A 19,578-nucleotide genomic window follows, 5' to 3' on the forward strand; every position below is an offset into this window, starting at 1 on the left:
ACATTCAGATTTCGTAATATCACAAGTTTTTTTTTTTTTTTAAATAATAACCACCCCCTCTGATTGTTCATTTTCCCAATAGTCCATAGTCGATCGATGTGCTCGTTATGTTGATTAGATCCAGTAGACTAGTTCATAATTTAGTACTTAGTTTATTCAGTTGATTCGATCCATAAGATAGGGAATAGCTGAGGACCGATGGTAGGCCATGTCCGCCACACTCCTTTTGTTGACTTAATCCTCGTCGCAGTTTTTGTTCCTTGCTGACTCCCGACGAACATTCATCTCAAGGTTGCGCAGCTTCGTAGTAGGTTGCATCGCCATTTCAGTTGTGGACTCATGGCCGGGGGACTGGCGTCGCTAGGTCCTTCAGAAGGACCGTCCCAGCGATCACTGTCCCACCTGGCACAATCAGAAGCTGTCAGCAGCGCACCATAAGGAAACATCCTCGATATCGTTCCTCTTCAAGTGTGGTCAGACACAGCGGCCGCCATCTACCCCAGCTATCCTCCACAATATCCAGACGTAAAAATGTTTTCCAGGCAGGCGCGTTGTCCAGGTTCTGGCAGGACAGTGGCCAATCGACCAGTCCCATGTCGTTACAAATTTGAAGAATTTGAAGTCAGTTGTCTGTGCATTTACAGCCAACAGATGATATGACCTTGTGAGTTCTGTTTGCATCGGCTTTGAGTTCCCTTTGTTTTTTTTTTTTTTGTCTTCCATTGTTTTGGGTACACTCGGTTTTGCTTCCAGCTTTGAGTTGCCACCCAGACATTATTTAACATTTGTACAAACCAGACATTATTTAACATTTGTACAGTTCTTATTATGTCCGAGTTAGCTTGAGTCAGCAACATAATTATTTAATAAGAAAAAAGTTTGTTTATACCTCCTCTTAAAAACAGCCAATGACCCTGAGCTGGTCAGTGCAGAATCTAATTTGTTCCAAAGCTTTACACCAGAGTAAGGAACCGAAAATGATTTTAGTGTTGTTCTAGCGTACTTAAGTTTAAACACATTTTCTCCCCTCAAATCGTATTTCGATTCCCTAACCTGGAAACGACTTTGCAAGTTATACGGAAGGCTATTAGTTGAGGCTTTGTACATCATCTGTCCTGTTTTGAAATGTATTAAATCATACAGCTTCAATAACTTGGATTTGATGAATAACTCATGTGTGTGTGCTGTGTATTTAGCCTATGAATAATCCGTATTGCTTTTTTTTGGATGACCAACAGAGCGTGTAATCGAGATTTGTAGGTGTTTCCCCAAATCTCGGCGCAGTAAGTCAAATACGGCAAAAACAGTGCACTATAAATTATTTGGAGGGCCCTGTGATCTAGTAGATTTTGAGCTCTGTAAAGAATGGAGACGCTCCTAGCTAATTTATTTTTCAGTTGTCTTATATGTGCATTCCATGTTAATGAATCATCAAGTATTCTACCTAATACTTTATGTTCTCTAACACGTTCAATAGCCACCTGGTTTACTTGAATGTCTAGATGTTCTTTCAGACGCTTTTTGCCGAATAGCATATATTTAGTTTTTACTAAGGTTTAGTGACAGTTTATTGGCATTGAACCATTCTTGTAGCTTGCCTAATTCCTCATTCACTTGTTGGGTCATTCTGTTTAGGTCGTTACCTGAGAAAAAGATATTGGTGTCGTCTGCAAAAAGCACCATTTTTAATATGCTGGATACCTTGTATATATCATTTATATACTGTATAGTAGAGACAATTTTGGTCTCAAGACAGAGCCTTGAAGTACTCCACATGTAACTTCAAGTTTTTCCGACCTTTTCCCACTAATTGTCACATATTGATGCCTTTTAGATAGATAACTACGTATCCAGTCTAGAGCTATTCCTCTAATTCCCAGTCGCTCTAATTTATCAAATAATATATTATGATCTACTGTGTCAAATGTTATTTCTTTGTTTGTTTCTTATGATTCCATATTTTCTTCGTCAGAATGGAGTGATTCCATATATATTTTCCTGCACTTGCTCTATAAAAGTAACATTTACTGACCACCACAATGTATTTTATTCATTTCTTTTAGTGTTTCTAAATGCTAGAGCTGCATTTTTGAACTAATAAATTAGTTTTTCTAGTAAATAGTTTGTTCTACATGATACAATGTCTGAGTGCGTGCTCGTCCGAGACTGGTGATTCCATACTTTTTGCTAGGGGTTGTAGCTAGTTTAGGAATTTATTAGCTTAGTAGTGGATACAGAAGAAAGTGCTGCATTAAGACTTACCTGGTCTCTGAGGAGGTAACGAACCATATCTGCGTTGCCCGTAGACACGGCCAAGTGAAGGGGGGTCACCTGGAGCATGTCTGTGTCTTTGAAACAGAACATTTTTGTCTCTGACAAATAGTGCACTGCAACACTGAGAAATGTAAAGCAATGCATAGATTTATAATCAAATTTTGGCAATTCGACTTTACTTGGTGACTTCACTCACATGTTGCCGCCAGTCACCGCATAATGCAAAGAGGACTTTCCGTGTAAATCTTTGACACGCAAATCAGCCCCATGCTGTGTCATTTTATGAATGATGTTGATGTTGCCTTGCCTAAAGCGATAAATCATCAGATCATCAGTTTTTCAAAAGTAGAACACAATCATTAATTAGAGTCCTGAAATACCTGCATGCAAAGTGAAAAGGTGACTGTCCCGCATCGCAAGTCAGATTGGGGTCTGCGCCGTTGCTGAGGAAATGGTCAACCAGGGCCAAGTTACCATGGAGAGCAGCAAAGTGCAGTGGAGTGAAGCCTCCCCAGCCTTGATGAAGGTGAATAAAGACAGATCAGTGCTACCAGCAATGCCCAGCATTCTCCTACCGTCCTGGCCAAAAGTATTGGCATCCTTGCAATTCTGTCAGATAATGCTCAATTTCTCCCTGAAAATGATTGCAATTACAATTGCTTTGGTAGTAATATCTTCATGTATTTTGCTTGCAATGAAAAAACACAAAAGATAATGGAAAAAAAATCATTATCATTGTACACATAACTCCAAAAATGGGCCGGACAAAGGTATCGGCACCCTCACCCTAATACTTGGTGGCACAACCTTGAAACAAAATAACTGCGAACAACCGCTTCCGGTATCCATCAATGAGTTCCTTACAATGCTCTGCTGGAATTTTAGACCATTCTTCTTGGGCCAACTGCTCCAGGTCTCTGAGATTTGAAGGGTGGCATTTTCAGATCTCTCCACAGGTGTTCTATGGGATTCAGGTCTGGACTCATTGCTGGCCACTTTAGAAGTCTCCATTGCTTTCTCTCAAACTATTCTCTAGTGCTTTTTGGAGTGTGTTTTGAGTCATTGTCATGGCACACGTTTTAATACGGAGGTGGCTTGCATTTTGTGGCTGAATGTCCACCGAGAACGCCACTAGGCCGCACACCCCCCTCGGTCCATCGCGTGCGCGCCGGGAGAGCGCTATACTCGGCTTATTGCCCTTTTTGTGTGCCCGGTGTTCTCTCAAATGTTTAACTCCATCAGAAATTGCAACTTTGAGTTAAAAATGGCCACGAATACAGCGATTACAAAGTAAACACTACAAACTTTACTTACTTTACTTATGTTTGATCATGGAAGGACATGTAGAAAAGTTCTCCTCAGACATATCCTGCCATGTTAGCTGCAAAACAACTGCAGGCTGCTCTCTCACTGTTTACGTCTTCGCTGTGTAGTAAAGCATTATTTTACGCCATATTCATGTTGACCATGTGGCAGCTACGCGCTCCTCTGACGTCGGCCGGTTTGTCCGGCGGTTATTATTCAGTTGCTTCCCCGGCAAACGAGCTATCCTGAACGCAGAAGGGAAATGAGTCTGCAAGCTGCAACTTGCTCGCCGGGTTGCCGATCGGGGAAGACAATCGACAACCCCACCGCCGTGTGATATGATCCTTTTTGTGTCATTTTTAGCTTCGAAAGCCGAGAATAAGACTTTGAAACATCACTCGGTTCAGATTAACATGCCAGCTAGCTGCCACTCCTTGTTTAAGCTGTCCGAAGGGAAGGGAAATGACAAAAGCCAGACTAACTACGGTGGCAAAAAATATAATTTGGGAGGTGCAGGAAGTGGACAGTTTTGACCATTATGGAGTAATTTTGCCATTTCGTACTGAATTAATGCATTTTTAATATTTCATATTCCATTTAGCACAAGACTGTTATTTGTCATGACCATACCATTTATTTAGCAATTGGGGAAAAAACTTCAATAAAAAGAATATCCCGTAAAAATATTGGAGTAGAGAGACTGAAACGATGACATTTTGTGGCTCTCTTACTTTTCCTTGTTCTGAATAATTTCCCCTCAACGGGCTGAATTCTAAATCAGATGAAACGTCATCCTCCTGTTGGGGACGCTAGAGCCCTATAATGGTAGGCGTGGCTAAACGGCAGATTAAAAGACTAATTTCTCGTCATTTGTGCTTTGCTAAGTTGTCGATTATAGTCAAATCATTTCAAAATATGATTCTAATTCACATAATAATGCTATTTAAGACTTTTATTATCCTGTCGTAGGCACTTTAACCCAAAGAAATACATAAATAATAATAATAGAATTCCGGCGAGAGAAAAAAAATGACAGAAATGAAGCATTTTTCGTCCAACGAGCATTAGTGCCCTCTAGTGGAGAAAATAGTTCCTATTTTGAATAGTGAATCCTGTAGTTCTTTCATGGTAACTATTATGAAATTAGGAGGATCATATCTCCGGTTTTCCGTGGACAATCGGTGCCAAATAAAGACTGGGAGTGAGGTAAAAATCTCCAGTTTTGAGTCATGTTGAGGGTAGCACTCTATGTCAAATACTTCATTTTTTTACTGGGCTTTGAAGATGTCATGTGACTGAACAGGCTGGCGTGATCATAGAACAGCAAGCTGGCGTCTGATTGGTATGTTGTAGTCATGTGATTATTGTTGCGTCATCTCATTGGTGACATTGGTAGAGCTACTCTTGGCATTGCTGGAAAAGAAAAGAAATAGATCTAATATGTAGAATAAAGAGGAAAAATGTAGCGGAGAGTAGTTCCAAACAACGCTTTGACGAGGGCGTACCTAATTCATATGAATGGTTGGCTGTCAAGTATATTAGGAGGTAAGTTGATGAAAAAACAACCCCTTTTGAATTTTCAACTGTCTGTATTCTATCAAAGGTGCTTTATGATGTATATGTTGAGCTTTATTTGTATGTGCGTGGCATAATTTTACTGTATTACATTGTTTGAAGAGTGATTTTCCACTACTTTTTAAGCTGTTAACTGGGAAAGTATTGCCAGGGATACATTGATTAAGTCACTGCCTAAATTGTCATCTCTTACAGAGGCCCTTTTTGATGTATACAATCATCTGTATTTGTAAGTATGGGTGGACGACCAGCTTTCATGTGGTTATTAGCCCGATTTTGTAAGTAATGGTAGACGACCGGCTTTCATGTGGTTATTAGCCTGATTTTGTAAGCTTTGAAGGTATCACCCTCATGGAAGCATGAGTACCAAGTCAATGCAAGACCTGTATTCTTTACACGAAAATGTTTGAGATTATATACACTGTATCACAAAAGTGAGTACCCCTCTCGCATTTCTGCAGATATATAAGTTCATGGCGTAAAACACAAGACTGAAAAAGCAGTTTCTGCTCTTACACTCCTCTTTAAATGAAACTGCTGTATTTTAAGCCAAAACAACTGTTGTGTTTGACAGAACAATATGTCTATATGCTGCCATGGCAAATTCATGGCGCATAAAGCCCCCGAACTATTTTTAATTTGTCTGTTTTACCCTGGAAATCCCCGTTTACAGACGTCGCGCAACTGCTTTTGTATCAACCTAGCCATAAAACTAAGTATATTTATTATTCAAAATGTCTGTCATTTTTAGCTCAGAATCCTTAATTGATGTCTAATATTTCATTTAAAAAAATGACTTTAAAATATTATTCACTCACATATTTTAAACTCATAAACAAATCACGTCACAATGAAAAAATTAGCATCTGTACAAAAGTCATGGATATCTACCTCTTAACTATAGCTTAATTGTATTTTTTTGTTACTGTCGCATTTTCTCCAATATGTTAGATGATAATCGATCCAAACAATGAAAAATTGGAGAAAAAAACAACATTTAAAAGGGTAAATATATGAAAAAGAAAATCTCGACCACTCCTTGATGTCTGCAATTTCTGCATCGCGACCCTTGTTATATTACCATGTTTCACCCATAAAATCCCCCAAAAATCCAACTGTGGCCATTCACAGCTGTGTCTTGATGCAACATGGAGTTTTTTGGATCGAAACAAGGTATGTACGCGATAATACCTCGTTAAAGTCATGGCGTCTTTAATTCTGCTCTTGCATGCTCTCGCCTCCAGATAGGGTTTCGCTGTTTAAATTTTTTATTTATTTTAAATGCCCTCCTGTTCAAAATTTTTCTTCCCCCAGAAAATTGAGATTTTAAGCTTTCCAATGATGTATCACACATGCATATCGGACAATCTTGAAATCTGGCCAAATTGTGGGTCTCAGAGTGGAACTTCAAGTCACCTGAGTGTTTTTCACCTTATCTTTTCATGGGACAACACTGACAAAATGACACTTTCACACAATGAAAAGTAGTCTGTGTGCAGCTTATATAATAGAGTTGATTTATTTTCCCCTCAAAATAACTCAAAGTACAGCCATTAATATATAAACCCCTGGCAACAAAAGTGAGTACACCCTTAGTGAAAGTTGTCAATATTAACATACAGCATGTCAACTGTCAATATTTTGTGTGGCCACTATTATCCAGAACTGCCTTTACTCTCCTGGGCATTGAGTTGACCAGAGATTCACAGGTTGCCAATGGAATGCTCTTCCACTCCTCCATGACGTTGTGGAGCTGCCGGATATTGTGAGACTTTGCGCACTTCCCCCTTCCGCTTGAGGATCCCCTTTAAGATGTTCTATTGGGTTCAATTCTTTACAATATGCTCGGCCAATCCACCACCTTTACCCTCAGCCTCTTTGGTAAAGCAGTGGTCATCTTGGAGGTGTGTTTGGGGTCATTGTCACGCTGGAACACTGCCCTGCGACCCAGTTTCTGGAGGGAGGGGATCATGATCTGCAGCAGTTTTTCCACAGTACATGTTGGAGTTCATGTTTCCCTCAGTGGAATGTAACTGTCCAACACCTGCAGCACTCATGCAGCCCCAGACCATGACATTCCCACCACCATGCTTGACTCCATGACATTCCCAACACCATGCTTAACTGTAGGCATGACACACTTATCTTTGTACTTCTCACCTGGTCGCCGCCACACATGCTTGAGACCATCGGAACCAAACAAATTAATCTTCGTCTCATCAGACCATAGGTTCCAGTAATCCATGTGCTTTGTTGACATGTCTTCAGCAAACTGTTTGCGGGTTTTCTTGTGTACCGTCTTTAGAAGAGGCTTCCTCCTGGGGTGACGGCCATGCACACCAATTTGATGTAGAGTGTGGCGTATGGTCTGAGCACTAACAGGTTGACCCCCCACCTCTTCAATCTCTGCAGCAATTATGACAGCACTCCTGCGACGAGCTTCCAAAGAAAGCATTTGGATGTGACGCTCAGCAGGTGCGCTCAGCTTCTTTGGACGACCAACCCGAGGCCTGTTGTGAGTGGACCCTGCTCTTTAAAACGCTGGATGATCTTAGCCACTGTGCTGCAGCTCAGTTTCAGGGTGTTGGCAATCTACTTGTAGCCTTGGCCATCTTCATGAAGCGCAACAATACGTCTTTGAAGATCCTCAGAGAGTTCTTTGCCATGTGGTGCCATGTTGAAACTTTCAGTGACCAGTATGAGAGAGTGTGAGAGCTGCACAACAAATTTAAACACACCTGCTGCCTATGCACACCTGGACCTAGTAACACTAACGAGTCAGATGACATTTTGGAGGGAAAATGACAAGCAGTACATTTAGGGATGTAGTTTTTAAGGGGTGTACTCACTTTTGTTGCCAGGGGTTTAGATATTAATGGCTATATTTTGAGGGGAAAATAAATTAACTCTATAAGCTGCACACAGACTACTTTTTTCATCGTGTCAAAGTGTCATTTTGTCAATGTTGTCCCATGAAAAGGTATACTTAAATATCTGCAGAAATGCGAGCGGTGTACTCACTTTTGTGATACACTGTATTTGAGAGATGTGTATAGACCCGACCCACCGACGTCACAAAACCACGTGCTTGCTGTATGGTTCCGCCCACTTGTCCGTCATTTTGTCTCTGTATTAGCATTGGTTTCAATTGATCGAGGAATTTAAAATGCATTTCATGGAAGACCCGGTGCTTTCTGATGCCGTAAACTCACTGGATGTGTTGCATAAAAGGCGTTATGTGGAAAAGCTGTACTCCTCCACCATGCTTGAGATTGGTAGGGGGAGGGCTCCGTTGCCATACAGGCCAATGCTACTAAGGCATTTTGGCAGTCCAAGCCACTTCCTCACCTGTGCATTCACCAGTCTCTCTAGTCGATTGGCGTGGGATAAGGTGACCTCATAGACGGAGATTGGCCACATAAGACGGGGCAGCAGTCCAAACTGAAAGCACCACAGCTTTAATTTCCCCGGGAGAGCAGTGTTGTTAATCTGCCTGAGGCCCGTGATGGTATCCTGCCTGAGTTGTTCCACCTGCTTCGAGTCTTTAAGTTCTTCACTATACCAGCGGCCAAGGCTTTTGATTGGCTTCTCCAGAACTGTTGGTATTGGCTCGCCGTTGACGTGGAACCTCTCATTTGCAAGCTGACCTTTGACAATGGAGATACTGCGAGATTTGCTGGGTTTTATCTCCATTCGTGCCCATTTGATGTTTCCTTGGAGTTTATCCAGCAGTCGCTTGGTGCATGCGCTTGTTGTTGTAATTGTCGTCATGTCGTCCATGTACGCCCTGATTGGAGGAAGGCGCAGCCCGGTCTTCAAACGCTCCCCTCCAACCACCCATCGCGATGCGCGAATGATGAGCTCCATTGCCATGGTAAACGCCAGTGGGGACATGGTGCAGCCCGCCATTATGCCTGTCTCCAGGTGCTGCCAGGCAGTTGTACTAGCCTGTGTTGTGACACAGAACTGGAGGTCCTGGAAGTAGGCTTTGACCAGCCTGGTGATGTCCTCTGGGACTTGGAAGAAGTTGAACACGGTCCACAAAAACTCATGAGGCACCGACCCGAAGGCATTGGCAAGATCTAAAAAAACCACATGCAAATCTTTCTTCTCCTTCTTGGCCGTCTGTACTTGGTGCCAGATGACATTTGCGTGTTCCATACATCCTGAGAAACCACTTATACCTGCCTTCTGCACTGAGGTGTCAACAAAGTTGTTCTTCTGCAGGAATGCTGAGAGCCTCTGGGCCACAACACTGAAGAAAATCTTTCCTTCCACATTCAGAAGACTGATCTGGCGGAATTGGTCGATGGTTGAGGAGTTCTTCTCTTTAGGAATCAGGATCCCCCCTGCCCTTCGCCATGCCTTTGGTATGCTTCCTTTCTCCCATGCCACTTTCATCAGCTTCCAGAGGTACTTCAAGACACCCGGCGTGTTCTTATAGAGCCTATATGGAATGCCGTTGGGCCCAGGGGCTGAGGCTGTTCTTGCCCGCTTCACTGTGCTCTCAACTTCACTCCATGTAGGGGGCCTTGTTTCCATCTGGTGCTCAGGTGGCTGGATTGGTGGCATGTCACCAATTAATAATTATGTGGGTTTTTTTAGCTTCTAATATATTTTTTCTAAATAATATGGGATCTTAATGGGAAAAAAAACAGAAAAATCCAACCCTCAATACAAGTGCATTTATTCAGTGGGGAAAAAATGCCACATAAAGAAATAATTATTTGACATCAAATAATGTGTGTCACAATTATTAGCACCCCTGGTGTTAATACTTTGTACAACCCCCTTTTGCTGACAAAACAGCACCTAATCATCTCCTATAATGTTTCACAAGATGGGAAAAGACAGAAAGATGGATCTTCAGCCATTCCTCTTTGCAGAATCTCTCTAAATCATCCAGAGACCTGGGTCCTCTCCTCTGTACTCTCCACTTCAGCTCACCCCACAGGTTTTCAATGGGGTTGAGGTCTGGGGACTGAGATGGCCATGGGAGGAGCTTGATTTTGTGTCTGGTGAACCATTTCTGTGTAGATTTGGCCATATGTTTAGGGTCATTGTCTTGCTGAAAGACCCAATGACGACCCATCTTCAGCTTTCGGGCAGAGGGCAACAGATTTTGATTTAAAATGTCCTCGTATTTCAAAGCATTCATGATGCCATGCACCCTAACAAGGTTCCCAGGACCTTTGGAAGCGAAACAGCCCCACAGCATCACTGACCCACCCCCATACTTCACAGTGGGTATGAGGTGCTTTTCAGCATACGCATCGTTCGTGGCACGCCAGACCCACTTAGTGTTTGTTGGCAAAAAGCTCAATCTTGGTCTCATCTGACCAAAGCACACGGTCCCAGCTGAAGCCCCAATACCGCTTGGCGAACTCCAGACGTTTGCGTTTATGATTGTGAGTGAGGAAAGGTTTTCTCCGTGCATGCCTCCCAAACAGCTTGTTGGCGTGTAGACAGCACCTCACACCACCTGTGAAGTATGGGGGGGGGGGGGGGGGGGGTGTCAGTGATGTTGTGGGGCTGTTTCGCTGGGAACCTTGTTAGGGTGCATGGCATCATGAATGCTTTGAAATACCAGGGCATTTTAAATCAAAATCTGTTGCCCTCTGCCCGAAAGCTGAAGATGGGTCGTCACTGGGTCTTTCAGCAAGACAATGACCCTAAACATATGGCCAAATCTAAACAGAAATGGTTCACCAGACACAAAATTAAGCTCCTTCCATGGCCATCTCATTCCCCAGACCTCAACCCCATTGAAAACCTGTGGGGTGAGCTGAAGAGGAGAGTACAGAGGAGAGGACCCAGGTCTCTGGATGATTTAGAGAGATTCTGCAAAGAGGAATGGCTGAAGATCCCTCTTTCTGTCTTTTCCCATCTTGTGAAACATTATAGGAGAAGATTAGGTGCTGTTTTGTTGGCAAAAGGGGGTTGTACATTGTATTAACACCAGGGGTGCTAATAATTGTGACACACATTATTTGAAGTCAAATAGTTATTTCTTTATGTGGGATTTTATCCCCACTGAATAAACGCACTTGTATTGAAGGTTGGATTTTTCTGTTTTTTTCCATTAAGGTCCAATATTATTTAGAAGAAAAAAAATTATTAGAAGCAATAATTATTTTAAATCCAATAATTATGGAGGGCACTGTAAATTGAAAAGTGATGTCAACAAATAATAGACACAAATTTATAATCAAAAACCAAACTCAATGTATATTATTTTTTTATTAGGTTACATTTTCACGATGCTGTTTGTGCCGGGTACAGCTGATGGTGCATGCTGATGGTGACTGCTGGCTGTGGGCACTGAGCCCCTTTTTAAACAGCAAAAAACAAAACAGCCTTTTAATTTCATGTTTTGACAGATGACCATTAACATCCACTTTTTCTGCTGCCAGCTGACCATTAACATCCACTTTTTCTGCTGCTCTTGGTCCTTAGGGGAAGCCATACAAAGATTAGAGGCGTGCGAAATTTCCGATTCGTAGATTATTCGCGATTCGGCCGTGGAAGATTTGAGAACGATTCAAAAACATCCAAATTCCGATGATTGAAAAAAGCCAAGTAAAGTGGAACTAAAACACAGCGCGGTGTTACCGGCATCCCCCAGGGGCTGCTGTCCTATTCAATATGACCGGCATTGCCAATTTGCGTAGAAGAAGTGGACAAGCGAGGGCCGAGGTGGAGAGAGAGGCAGGCGTTGAGTGAGTTGCGTGCCGCGGGAGCCCAGTGGTAAGTGGCTGTGTCCCCTGCTGGTTTGTTGCGTTTGTTGATAGTCTCCACTGCAAAAGGCATCCGAAGCGTCCAGGTGTTTTCTACAGTACGCCACCTCCCTGAAGTAAGAGCCGGACATAGGAGTGACGTACGATACGTACGAGCCACGGAAATCGCCGGTCCACCTCCTACAACGGTTCGTAGTTGAGAGCACCGCAATTGCCAAAAACTTCAGATTGGTAACAGGTAGGGGTGTGATATGGAGGTAGATTTGAGTCTTTATTATTCAATCTAAAAAAAAGTTGCTTCAATAAAAACAAAAAAAGTTACTTTAATCAAAATATTTATTTTCAATCAAAAAAAATGTTACTTTAATCAAAATGTGTTTGAATGCAAAAATAAATTTGAAACTCAAAAAAATGTATTTGGAACCTATTTTTCTTTAATTGAATTTTTTTTTTTTTGATTTAGGTCAAGTTTTTTTTTTTTTTTTTTTTTTTAAACAACTTTTTTGATTGACGTAATATGGTTTTGCGTTTGGACCACATTTTGGCTATGTTAGAACCCACTGCAGGCCTGTATGCCGTTTCCTTTTTTTTCCCTCCCAGTCATCAACACTAATTCCACACACCTGTCCTGCACACCTGGTCATTACCTCAGCCTCCCTACATAAACACCCACAGCCCTCTAAGCCATTGCGAGTTTGTTAGCCTTCACTGCAATTTACGAGCGTTTCTAGTTACCTTGTCTTGCCGGATTTTTGATACACTTTTTGACCTTGTGGATTTTTGCCTCTAGCCTGCTCCTCGTCTGTGCCTCTGCCTTTGATACACTTTTTGACCTTGTGGATTTTTGCCTCTAGCCTGCTCCTCGTCTGTACCTCTGCCTTTTCTCTGTGACCTGAACCCTGCTACAGGACCGGATCTAGACGCATCCTGCCTGGGCCTTCGCCTTGCTCATTCCCCCCCTGCTCGAACAGCCTTCCGTGCTTCTCCAAGGGCCAAGACTTCTTCCTCTCAGAACCATTGTTAATAAATCTGCTCTGAGCACTGCATTATTGGGTCCGTTTGTTCTCTGAGCCGTGTCAGAACAAACTCGCCATAACATGGACCCAGCAGGCTCTTCCCTGTATGAACAGGCCGTCAACAACCAAGGCCAGCGTTTAGACGAGCATGAGCAGCTCCTGTCTCTTCTGGCCCAGAGCGTCTCAGCTTTCCCACATGGCTGCTTCATTCCACAACCGACCCGCTGCCGAAGAGGAAACACCAGTGTGGCCAGAGCCCAACATCCCACCACCCACAAAATACTCAGGTGACCCGACAACATGCAGAATGTTTTTTAACCAGTTGAAGCTCATTTTTGTGTCTCAGCCCCGTCACTTTTCCCGGGAAACGGCCAAGATTGCCTTTCTAGCCAATCTCCTGGAGGGGGCACCATTGGGCTATTGCAATGCCCTAATGGAACAGAATTCCCCGCTTCTGGCCTCATATGAACATGTGGCAGCGGAGCTGAAAAAGATCTATGACCACCCTCTCCGCGAACAGGAAGCTGGCGCTCTCCTCCTTCAAATGAGGCAAGGCGGAGAACCCATCAGGGAGTACTTCAGCCGGTTTCGCTCCCTGGCGGTGGAATCCGGCTGGGACAACAAAGCCCTAATTTCGTCATTTAAGACCGGGCTTAACCCAGAGATCGGCAGGGAGATAGCGCTCAGGTGCCGTTTCTCGACGCGGACGAGGTCATTGGCACCGCCATAGAAGTGTCGGACCAATATACCCAGTGGATGCCCCATTCCGTCAGTCCATCCGTTGGACCCACAGCTAACCGTGGTATCGCGGAGGCCACATTCCCCACCCAGGGAGAACCAATGCAGATTGGCAGAGCTAGGCTGTCCGCTGCGGAGCGCTGTCGTCGTCTTTCGGCAAGGCTCTGGCTTTACTGTGGGGAACCTGGGCACTTTGCTGTCAAATGCCCCAACAAGAGGCAAGATTATGCACATAAAGTGTCCATCAGTCGCACCGTCTCTTTAGGCATAACCTCTCAGGTCCAACCCACTGTGGTCTTAAGCTCACCTGTCTTCTCTCTCCAGCAGAAAGCCCTGATCGACTCAGGGTCAGACACCAATCTGTTACACATGGACCTGGCCAATCAACTTGGATTGCAGCTCATCAAGATGTCTTCACCTCTGGAAGCCGTGGCTCTGGATGGAAGCCCATTATGGTGGGTAACGCACCGCACACCCATTATTCAGATGGAATTCCCCAGTAGTCATGTCGAGAATATCAGTTTTCATGTCTACACTTCACCCCACGAACCACTTGTTCTCGGATTGCCATGGCTGAAGAAACACAACCCCCACATTGACTGGGACACCGGGAGGGTGATCTCCTGGAGTCCATCATGTGACAGAACTTGCCTAACGCATGGCTTGGCAAAGACCCAGATTGCTTCCACCACACTTATCGCACAAAAAGACGAACAGGCAGAGTTCCCGGCCCTCGATAAGGTTCCCACCTGCTACCATGACCTCAAACAGGTGTTCAACAAATCCAAAGCCACTAGCCTCCCTCCTCACCGCCCACACGATTGCGCCATAAACCTACACCCGGGCTCAATACCACCAAGGGGTCGCCTGTACTCTTTATCAGGCCCGGAAACCCAGGCAATGACAAAGTATATAAATGAGTCATTGGCATCAGGGCTCATCAGGAGATCCTCCTCTCCTGCAGGCGCAGGATTCTTCTTTGTCGAGAAGGACAAGTCCCTCCGACCATGCATTGATTATAGGGGGCTTAACGACATAACTGTCCGGGATCGATACCCGCTACCATTAATGTCATCTGCTTTTGAAATGCTTCAGGGTGCGCGGGTCTTCACCAAGCTTGACTTGCGCAACGCGTACCACCTTATCCGCATAAGGGAGGGAGATGAGTGGAAAACCGCATTTAACACTCCCATAGGCCATTTCGAATATTTGGTCATGCCTTTCGGACTGACTAATGCCCCACCCATAGGCCATTTCGAATATTTGGTCATGCCTTTCGGACTGACTAATGCCCCAGCTGTCTTCCAAGCATTGGTCAACGACGTTTTGAGGGAGTTTCTGAACGTGTTTGTTTTCGTCTATTTGGATGATATTCTGATTTATTCCCCTGACCTGGAGACCCACATCGTTCATGTCCGCTCAGTCCTAGAAAAGCTACTACAAAACGACCTGTTCGTCAAAGCAGAGAAGTGTGTTTTTCACCAGCCATCTGTTCAGTTCCTAGGTTTTGTCATCGCTGAAGGGGAAATACGCATGGACCCAGAAAAGGTTCGAGCCGTCCATGAATGGCCCAGGCCCAGTTCACGTAAAGAGGTACAGCGTTTTTTGGGATTCGCGAATTTCTACCGAAAATTCATAAGAGGATTCAGTTCGGTGGCGTCACCGCTACACTCCTTGACGTCACTCAAGTGTCGCTTTCAGTGGGACCCCAAGGATGAGGCGGCCTTCTGCAGGCTCAAACACCTTTTTACCTCCGCTCCAATCCTCAGATTCCCTGATCCGACTCTCCAGTTTATAGTCGAGGTCGATGCTTCAGACTCAGAAGTCGGCGCAATCTTATCCCAACGCTCGCCCCTCACCGGTAAGATGCACCCATGTGCGTTCCTATCAAAGAAACTCACAGCCGCAGAAAGAAACTACGACGTTGGAAACCGTGAACTTTTGGCCATTAAGGTGGCCCTAGAAGAATGGAGACACTGGCTAGAGGGGGCTGAACAGCCGTTTGTGGTGTGGACCGACCACCGGAATTTGGAGCACCTCAGAACCGCTAAGAGGCTCAACGCCCAACAAGCCAGGTGGTCCTTGTTTTTCACCCGCTTTGATTTCGTTGTGTCTTACAGACCCGGTGCCAAGAATGCCAAACCCGACGCCCTTTCCCGGGTGTTTCCCTCAGAGGGACGTGTGGAGGACCCAGAGCCCATCCTTCCAAAATCCTGCTTGGCGGGAGGATTCCAGTGGCAGATCATCAAGAAGGTCCAAGAGGCCACCAAGGGACTGACCAACCCACCCGGTACCCCCGCGGGGTTGCTGTTTGTGCCACAGGGCCTCCGAGGGGATGTCATTCACTGGAGCCACGCTTCCCGATTTGCAGGACATCCGGGGACCAGATGCACCCTTGCTCTCCTGGCCCGGAAATTTTGGTGGCCCCACATGAGGAAAGACGTCAGGGATTATGTGGCGTGTGTGGTCTGTTCCACCAACAAGACACCCCGGAGGCCACCTGCGGGCGAGCTGCTCCCATTGACTGTTCCGACACGACCCTGGTCGCACATCTCGGTGGACTTCGTCACCGGACTGCCACCCTCGCAGGGAAAGACCACCATTCTGACGGTGGTGGACAGGTTTTCAAAGATGGTCAGATTCATCACCTTCCCAAAACTGCCCACAGCTAAAGAGACGGCCAGCGCTCTGCTCAACAAGGTGTTTAGGGTCCACGGCTTTCCGTCAGACATAGTGTCTGATAGAGGGCCACAATTCGTGGCCCGTTTCTGGAAGGCGTTCTGTGGGCTCATTGGTGCCACAGTCAGCCTGTCCTCAGGGTTCCATCCTCAGAGCAACGGGCAAGCAGAGAGAATGAATCAAGAATTGGAAACCACTCTGCGCTGTTTGGTTTCCAAACATCCCACTACGTGGGCCCAAAACATCATGTGGGTTGAAGTTGCCCACAACTGCCTGCCATGCTCTTCGTCGGGTTTTCCCCGTTTCACGTTGTGTTTGGGTATCCAGCCCCTCTGTTCCCACAGACGGAGTCACCAACACGAGTACCCTCTGCCTTGCTGTGGATCCGCCGCAAGAAGAGGGTGTGGAGCCAAGCCAGAGCCAGTCTCATCAGGAGCGCAGCCCGTATGAAGAAGATGGCAGATCCTCATCGGTCGAGCAACCCAACATACGAGGTGGGTCAAAAGGTGTGGCTGTCAACCAAGCATCTCCCTCTTAAAGTTGGGAGCCGCAAACTGGCTCCCCGGTTTGTTGGCCCCTTCCCAATCTCCAAAATCATCAACCCGGTGGCTGTACGGCTGCGACTCCCCAGGACCACAAGGGTCCATCCGACCTTTCATGTTGGACAACTAAAACCGGTCTGTGTGAGCCCTTTGGTCCCCCCACGCCGCCTCCTCCACCTCCTCGATTGATTGACGGCGGTCCGGCCTACAACGTGACCAGACTCCTGAAATCCAGACCGCGGGGTCGTGGTTTCCAGTACCTCGTTGACTGGGAGGGCTATGGCCCCGAGGAACGTTCGTGGGTCCCTTCCTCTCACATCCTGGACCCGGACCTCATTCGGGACTTCCATCGGCTCCACCCCGACGCACCTGGTCCGTCCGGAGTCCGTCCCTGGGGGGGGGTTCTGTTAGAACCCACTGCAGGCCTATATGCCTTTTCCTTTTTTTTCCCTCCCAGTCATCAACACTAATTCCACACACCTGTCCTGCACATGTACATAAACACCCACAGCCCTCTAAGCCATTGCGAGTTTGTTAGCCTTCACTGCAACTTACGAGCGTTTCTAGTTACCTTGTCTTGCCGGATTTTTGATACACTTTTTGACCTTGTGGATTTTTGCCTCTAGCCTGCTCCTCGTCTGTGCCTCTGCCTTTGATACACTTTTTGACCTTGTGGATTTTTGCCTCTAGCCTGCTCCTCATCTGTGCCTCTGCCTTTTCTCTGTGACCTGAACCCTGCTACAGGACCGGATCTAGACTCATCCTGCCTGGGCCTTCGCCTTGCTCATTCCCCCCCTGCTCGAACAGCCTTCCGTGCTTCTCCAAGGGCCAAGACTTCTTCATCTCAGAACCATTGTTAATAAATCTGCTCTGAGCACTGCATTATTGGGTCCGTTTGTTCTCTGAGCCGTGTCAGGCTAGGACATTTGTGTCTTTATTATTCAATCAAAAAATATGTTGCTTCAAACAAAAAAATATATACAAAAGAAAAATCACTTCAATCAAAAATTGTTAAAATTCAATCATTCAAAAAAAATTTTGAATGTGAAAAATTATTTGAGACTCAGAAAGTCGCATTTGAACACTTTTCACTGAAACTGTTTTTTTTTTTTAATGAAGCAATCCTTTGTGTTTGAGCTATATTATGGGTAGGACATCTGTGTCTAAATCATTCAATCCCAATAAAACTCCGGTGAGATCCTGGTGTCGCACCCCCGTACCGGTGCCCTATTTTCGGCTTATACTCGAGCAGAGTCCGATGGCTGGATGGAGCCCTGGTGGCCATTATTCTTGCTTCATGCTTTAATGCCATTGGCGTAGTCACCTGCCATTCAAACATGTCGGAAGTAGCATTGAAGTTGTATCTTTGTGTCAAAATGATTCAATCGAAAAAAAGTGCCTTCAAAACTTTTTCCACTTAAAAAAAAAAGTGCATCCAAAACTTTTTCCACTTAAGCAAAAAAGTTTTGAACTTTTTTTTTTTTTTTTTTTTCAAAAGTGACACTTCAATAAAAAAAATTATATTTCAAATAAAAATTTTCAAAAGAAAAATTATTTTTGCAAGTGATTTTTTTTAATTAAAAATAGTTTTTTTGATTGAAGCAATTTTTATTGGGATTGAATGATTTAGACACAAATGTCCTATCCATAATATAGAAATATGGCTCAAACACGAAAAGGACTGCTTCATTCAAAGAAAACAGTTTCAATGAAAAATTAGGTGTTCAAATGCGAATTTCTGAGTCTCAAATAATTTTTCACATTCGCAAATTTTTTTCTACGAATGAATTTTTGAAATTTTTGATGTGATTTTTCTTTTGAATATATATATATCTATATATCTATATATATATACACATATATATATATATTTGTTTGAAGCAACTTATTTTTGATTGAATAATAAAGACACAAATGTCCTAGCCAAAATGTGGTCTCAACGCAAAACCACATTACGTCAGTCGAAAAAGTTGTTTCATTGAAAAAATAGGTTCCAAATACATTTTTGGGGTTTCAAATTTATTTTTGCATTCAAACATTTTTATTGAAGTGACTTTTTCTTTGATTGAAAAATATTTTGATAAAATCAACTTTTTTTTGATTGAATAATAAAGACACAAATTGTGTTGTCCATTGTGTGACAAAATGTCAAAATGTTGATATATCGTGATACTTTGTATCCCGAAAGGTTATCGATATGCTCCTGCCAAGAATCCAGATATCATTCTAAAAAGGTGTCAATGTTTAGGGGGGAAAAAAAGGAACCAACAAGTTGCTACCAAATTCTTCCACCATAATATTGTGTCAGTTAACGCTAAGGCTGCCATTGACGCTGGTCGACGCCCAATCTATTTAGACTGGGAACGTTCGTTCATTCGAAACCAGAGCATTCATAGTCATTCCGTCTGATTTTTGGGACATTTACAGGTCACTTGCTGTACATTTACAGGTCATTTCCTGTTGAGTTTGAGTCACTGCCTATTCATTTTGGTGATTCCCAGGTCACTTCCTGTTCTGTAACTCAAAATAAACAGGAAGTGACCCATAAAATACCCCCAAATCAACAGGAAGTAAATGAAAATACACAAGTAAATGACCTTAAATGGCCCAAAATTACCTCATTGCCAGGCATTGACTGCCAATGACAGCCATAGACGTTCAATCGTTTGAAGTGGGACGGATGAACATTCGTTCATTCGCTGCCACCCTCCC

General features: G+C 44.2%; 1 protein-coding gene across 1 annotated transcript in view; it reads right to left on the reverse strand.

The window, feature by feature from the left end:
- The window catches only part of si:ch211-223a10.1 (uncharacterized), a 45,565-nt gene that overhangs the window by 17,609 nt on the left and 8,378 nt on the right, over positions 1 to 19,578 (reverse strand). The window contains exons 2-4 of the mRNA XM_057847973.1: positions 2,655 to 2,790; positions 2,471 to 2,581; positions 2,263 to 2,395 (exon numbers count right to left, since the gene is read on the reverse strand). Coding sequence (XP_057703956.1) covers positions 2,263 to 2,395; positions 2,471 to 2,581; positions 2,655 to 2,790 — 380 coding nt within the window. The remainder of the gene's footprint in view (positions 1 to 2,262; positions 2,396 to 2,470; positions 2,582 to 2,654; positions 2,791 to 19,578) is intronic.

Source organism: Corythoichthys intestinalis, chromosome 10, assembly GCF_030265065.1.
Source record: "Corythoichthys intestinalis isolate RoL2023-P3 chromosome 10, ASM3026506v1, whole genome shotgun sequence".
Classification (NCBI taxonomy): Eukaryota; Metazoa; Chordata; class Actinopteri; order Syngnathiformes; family Syngnathidae; genus Corythoichthys; species Corythoichthys intestinalis.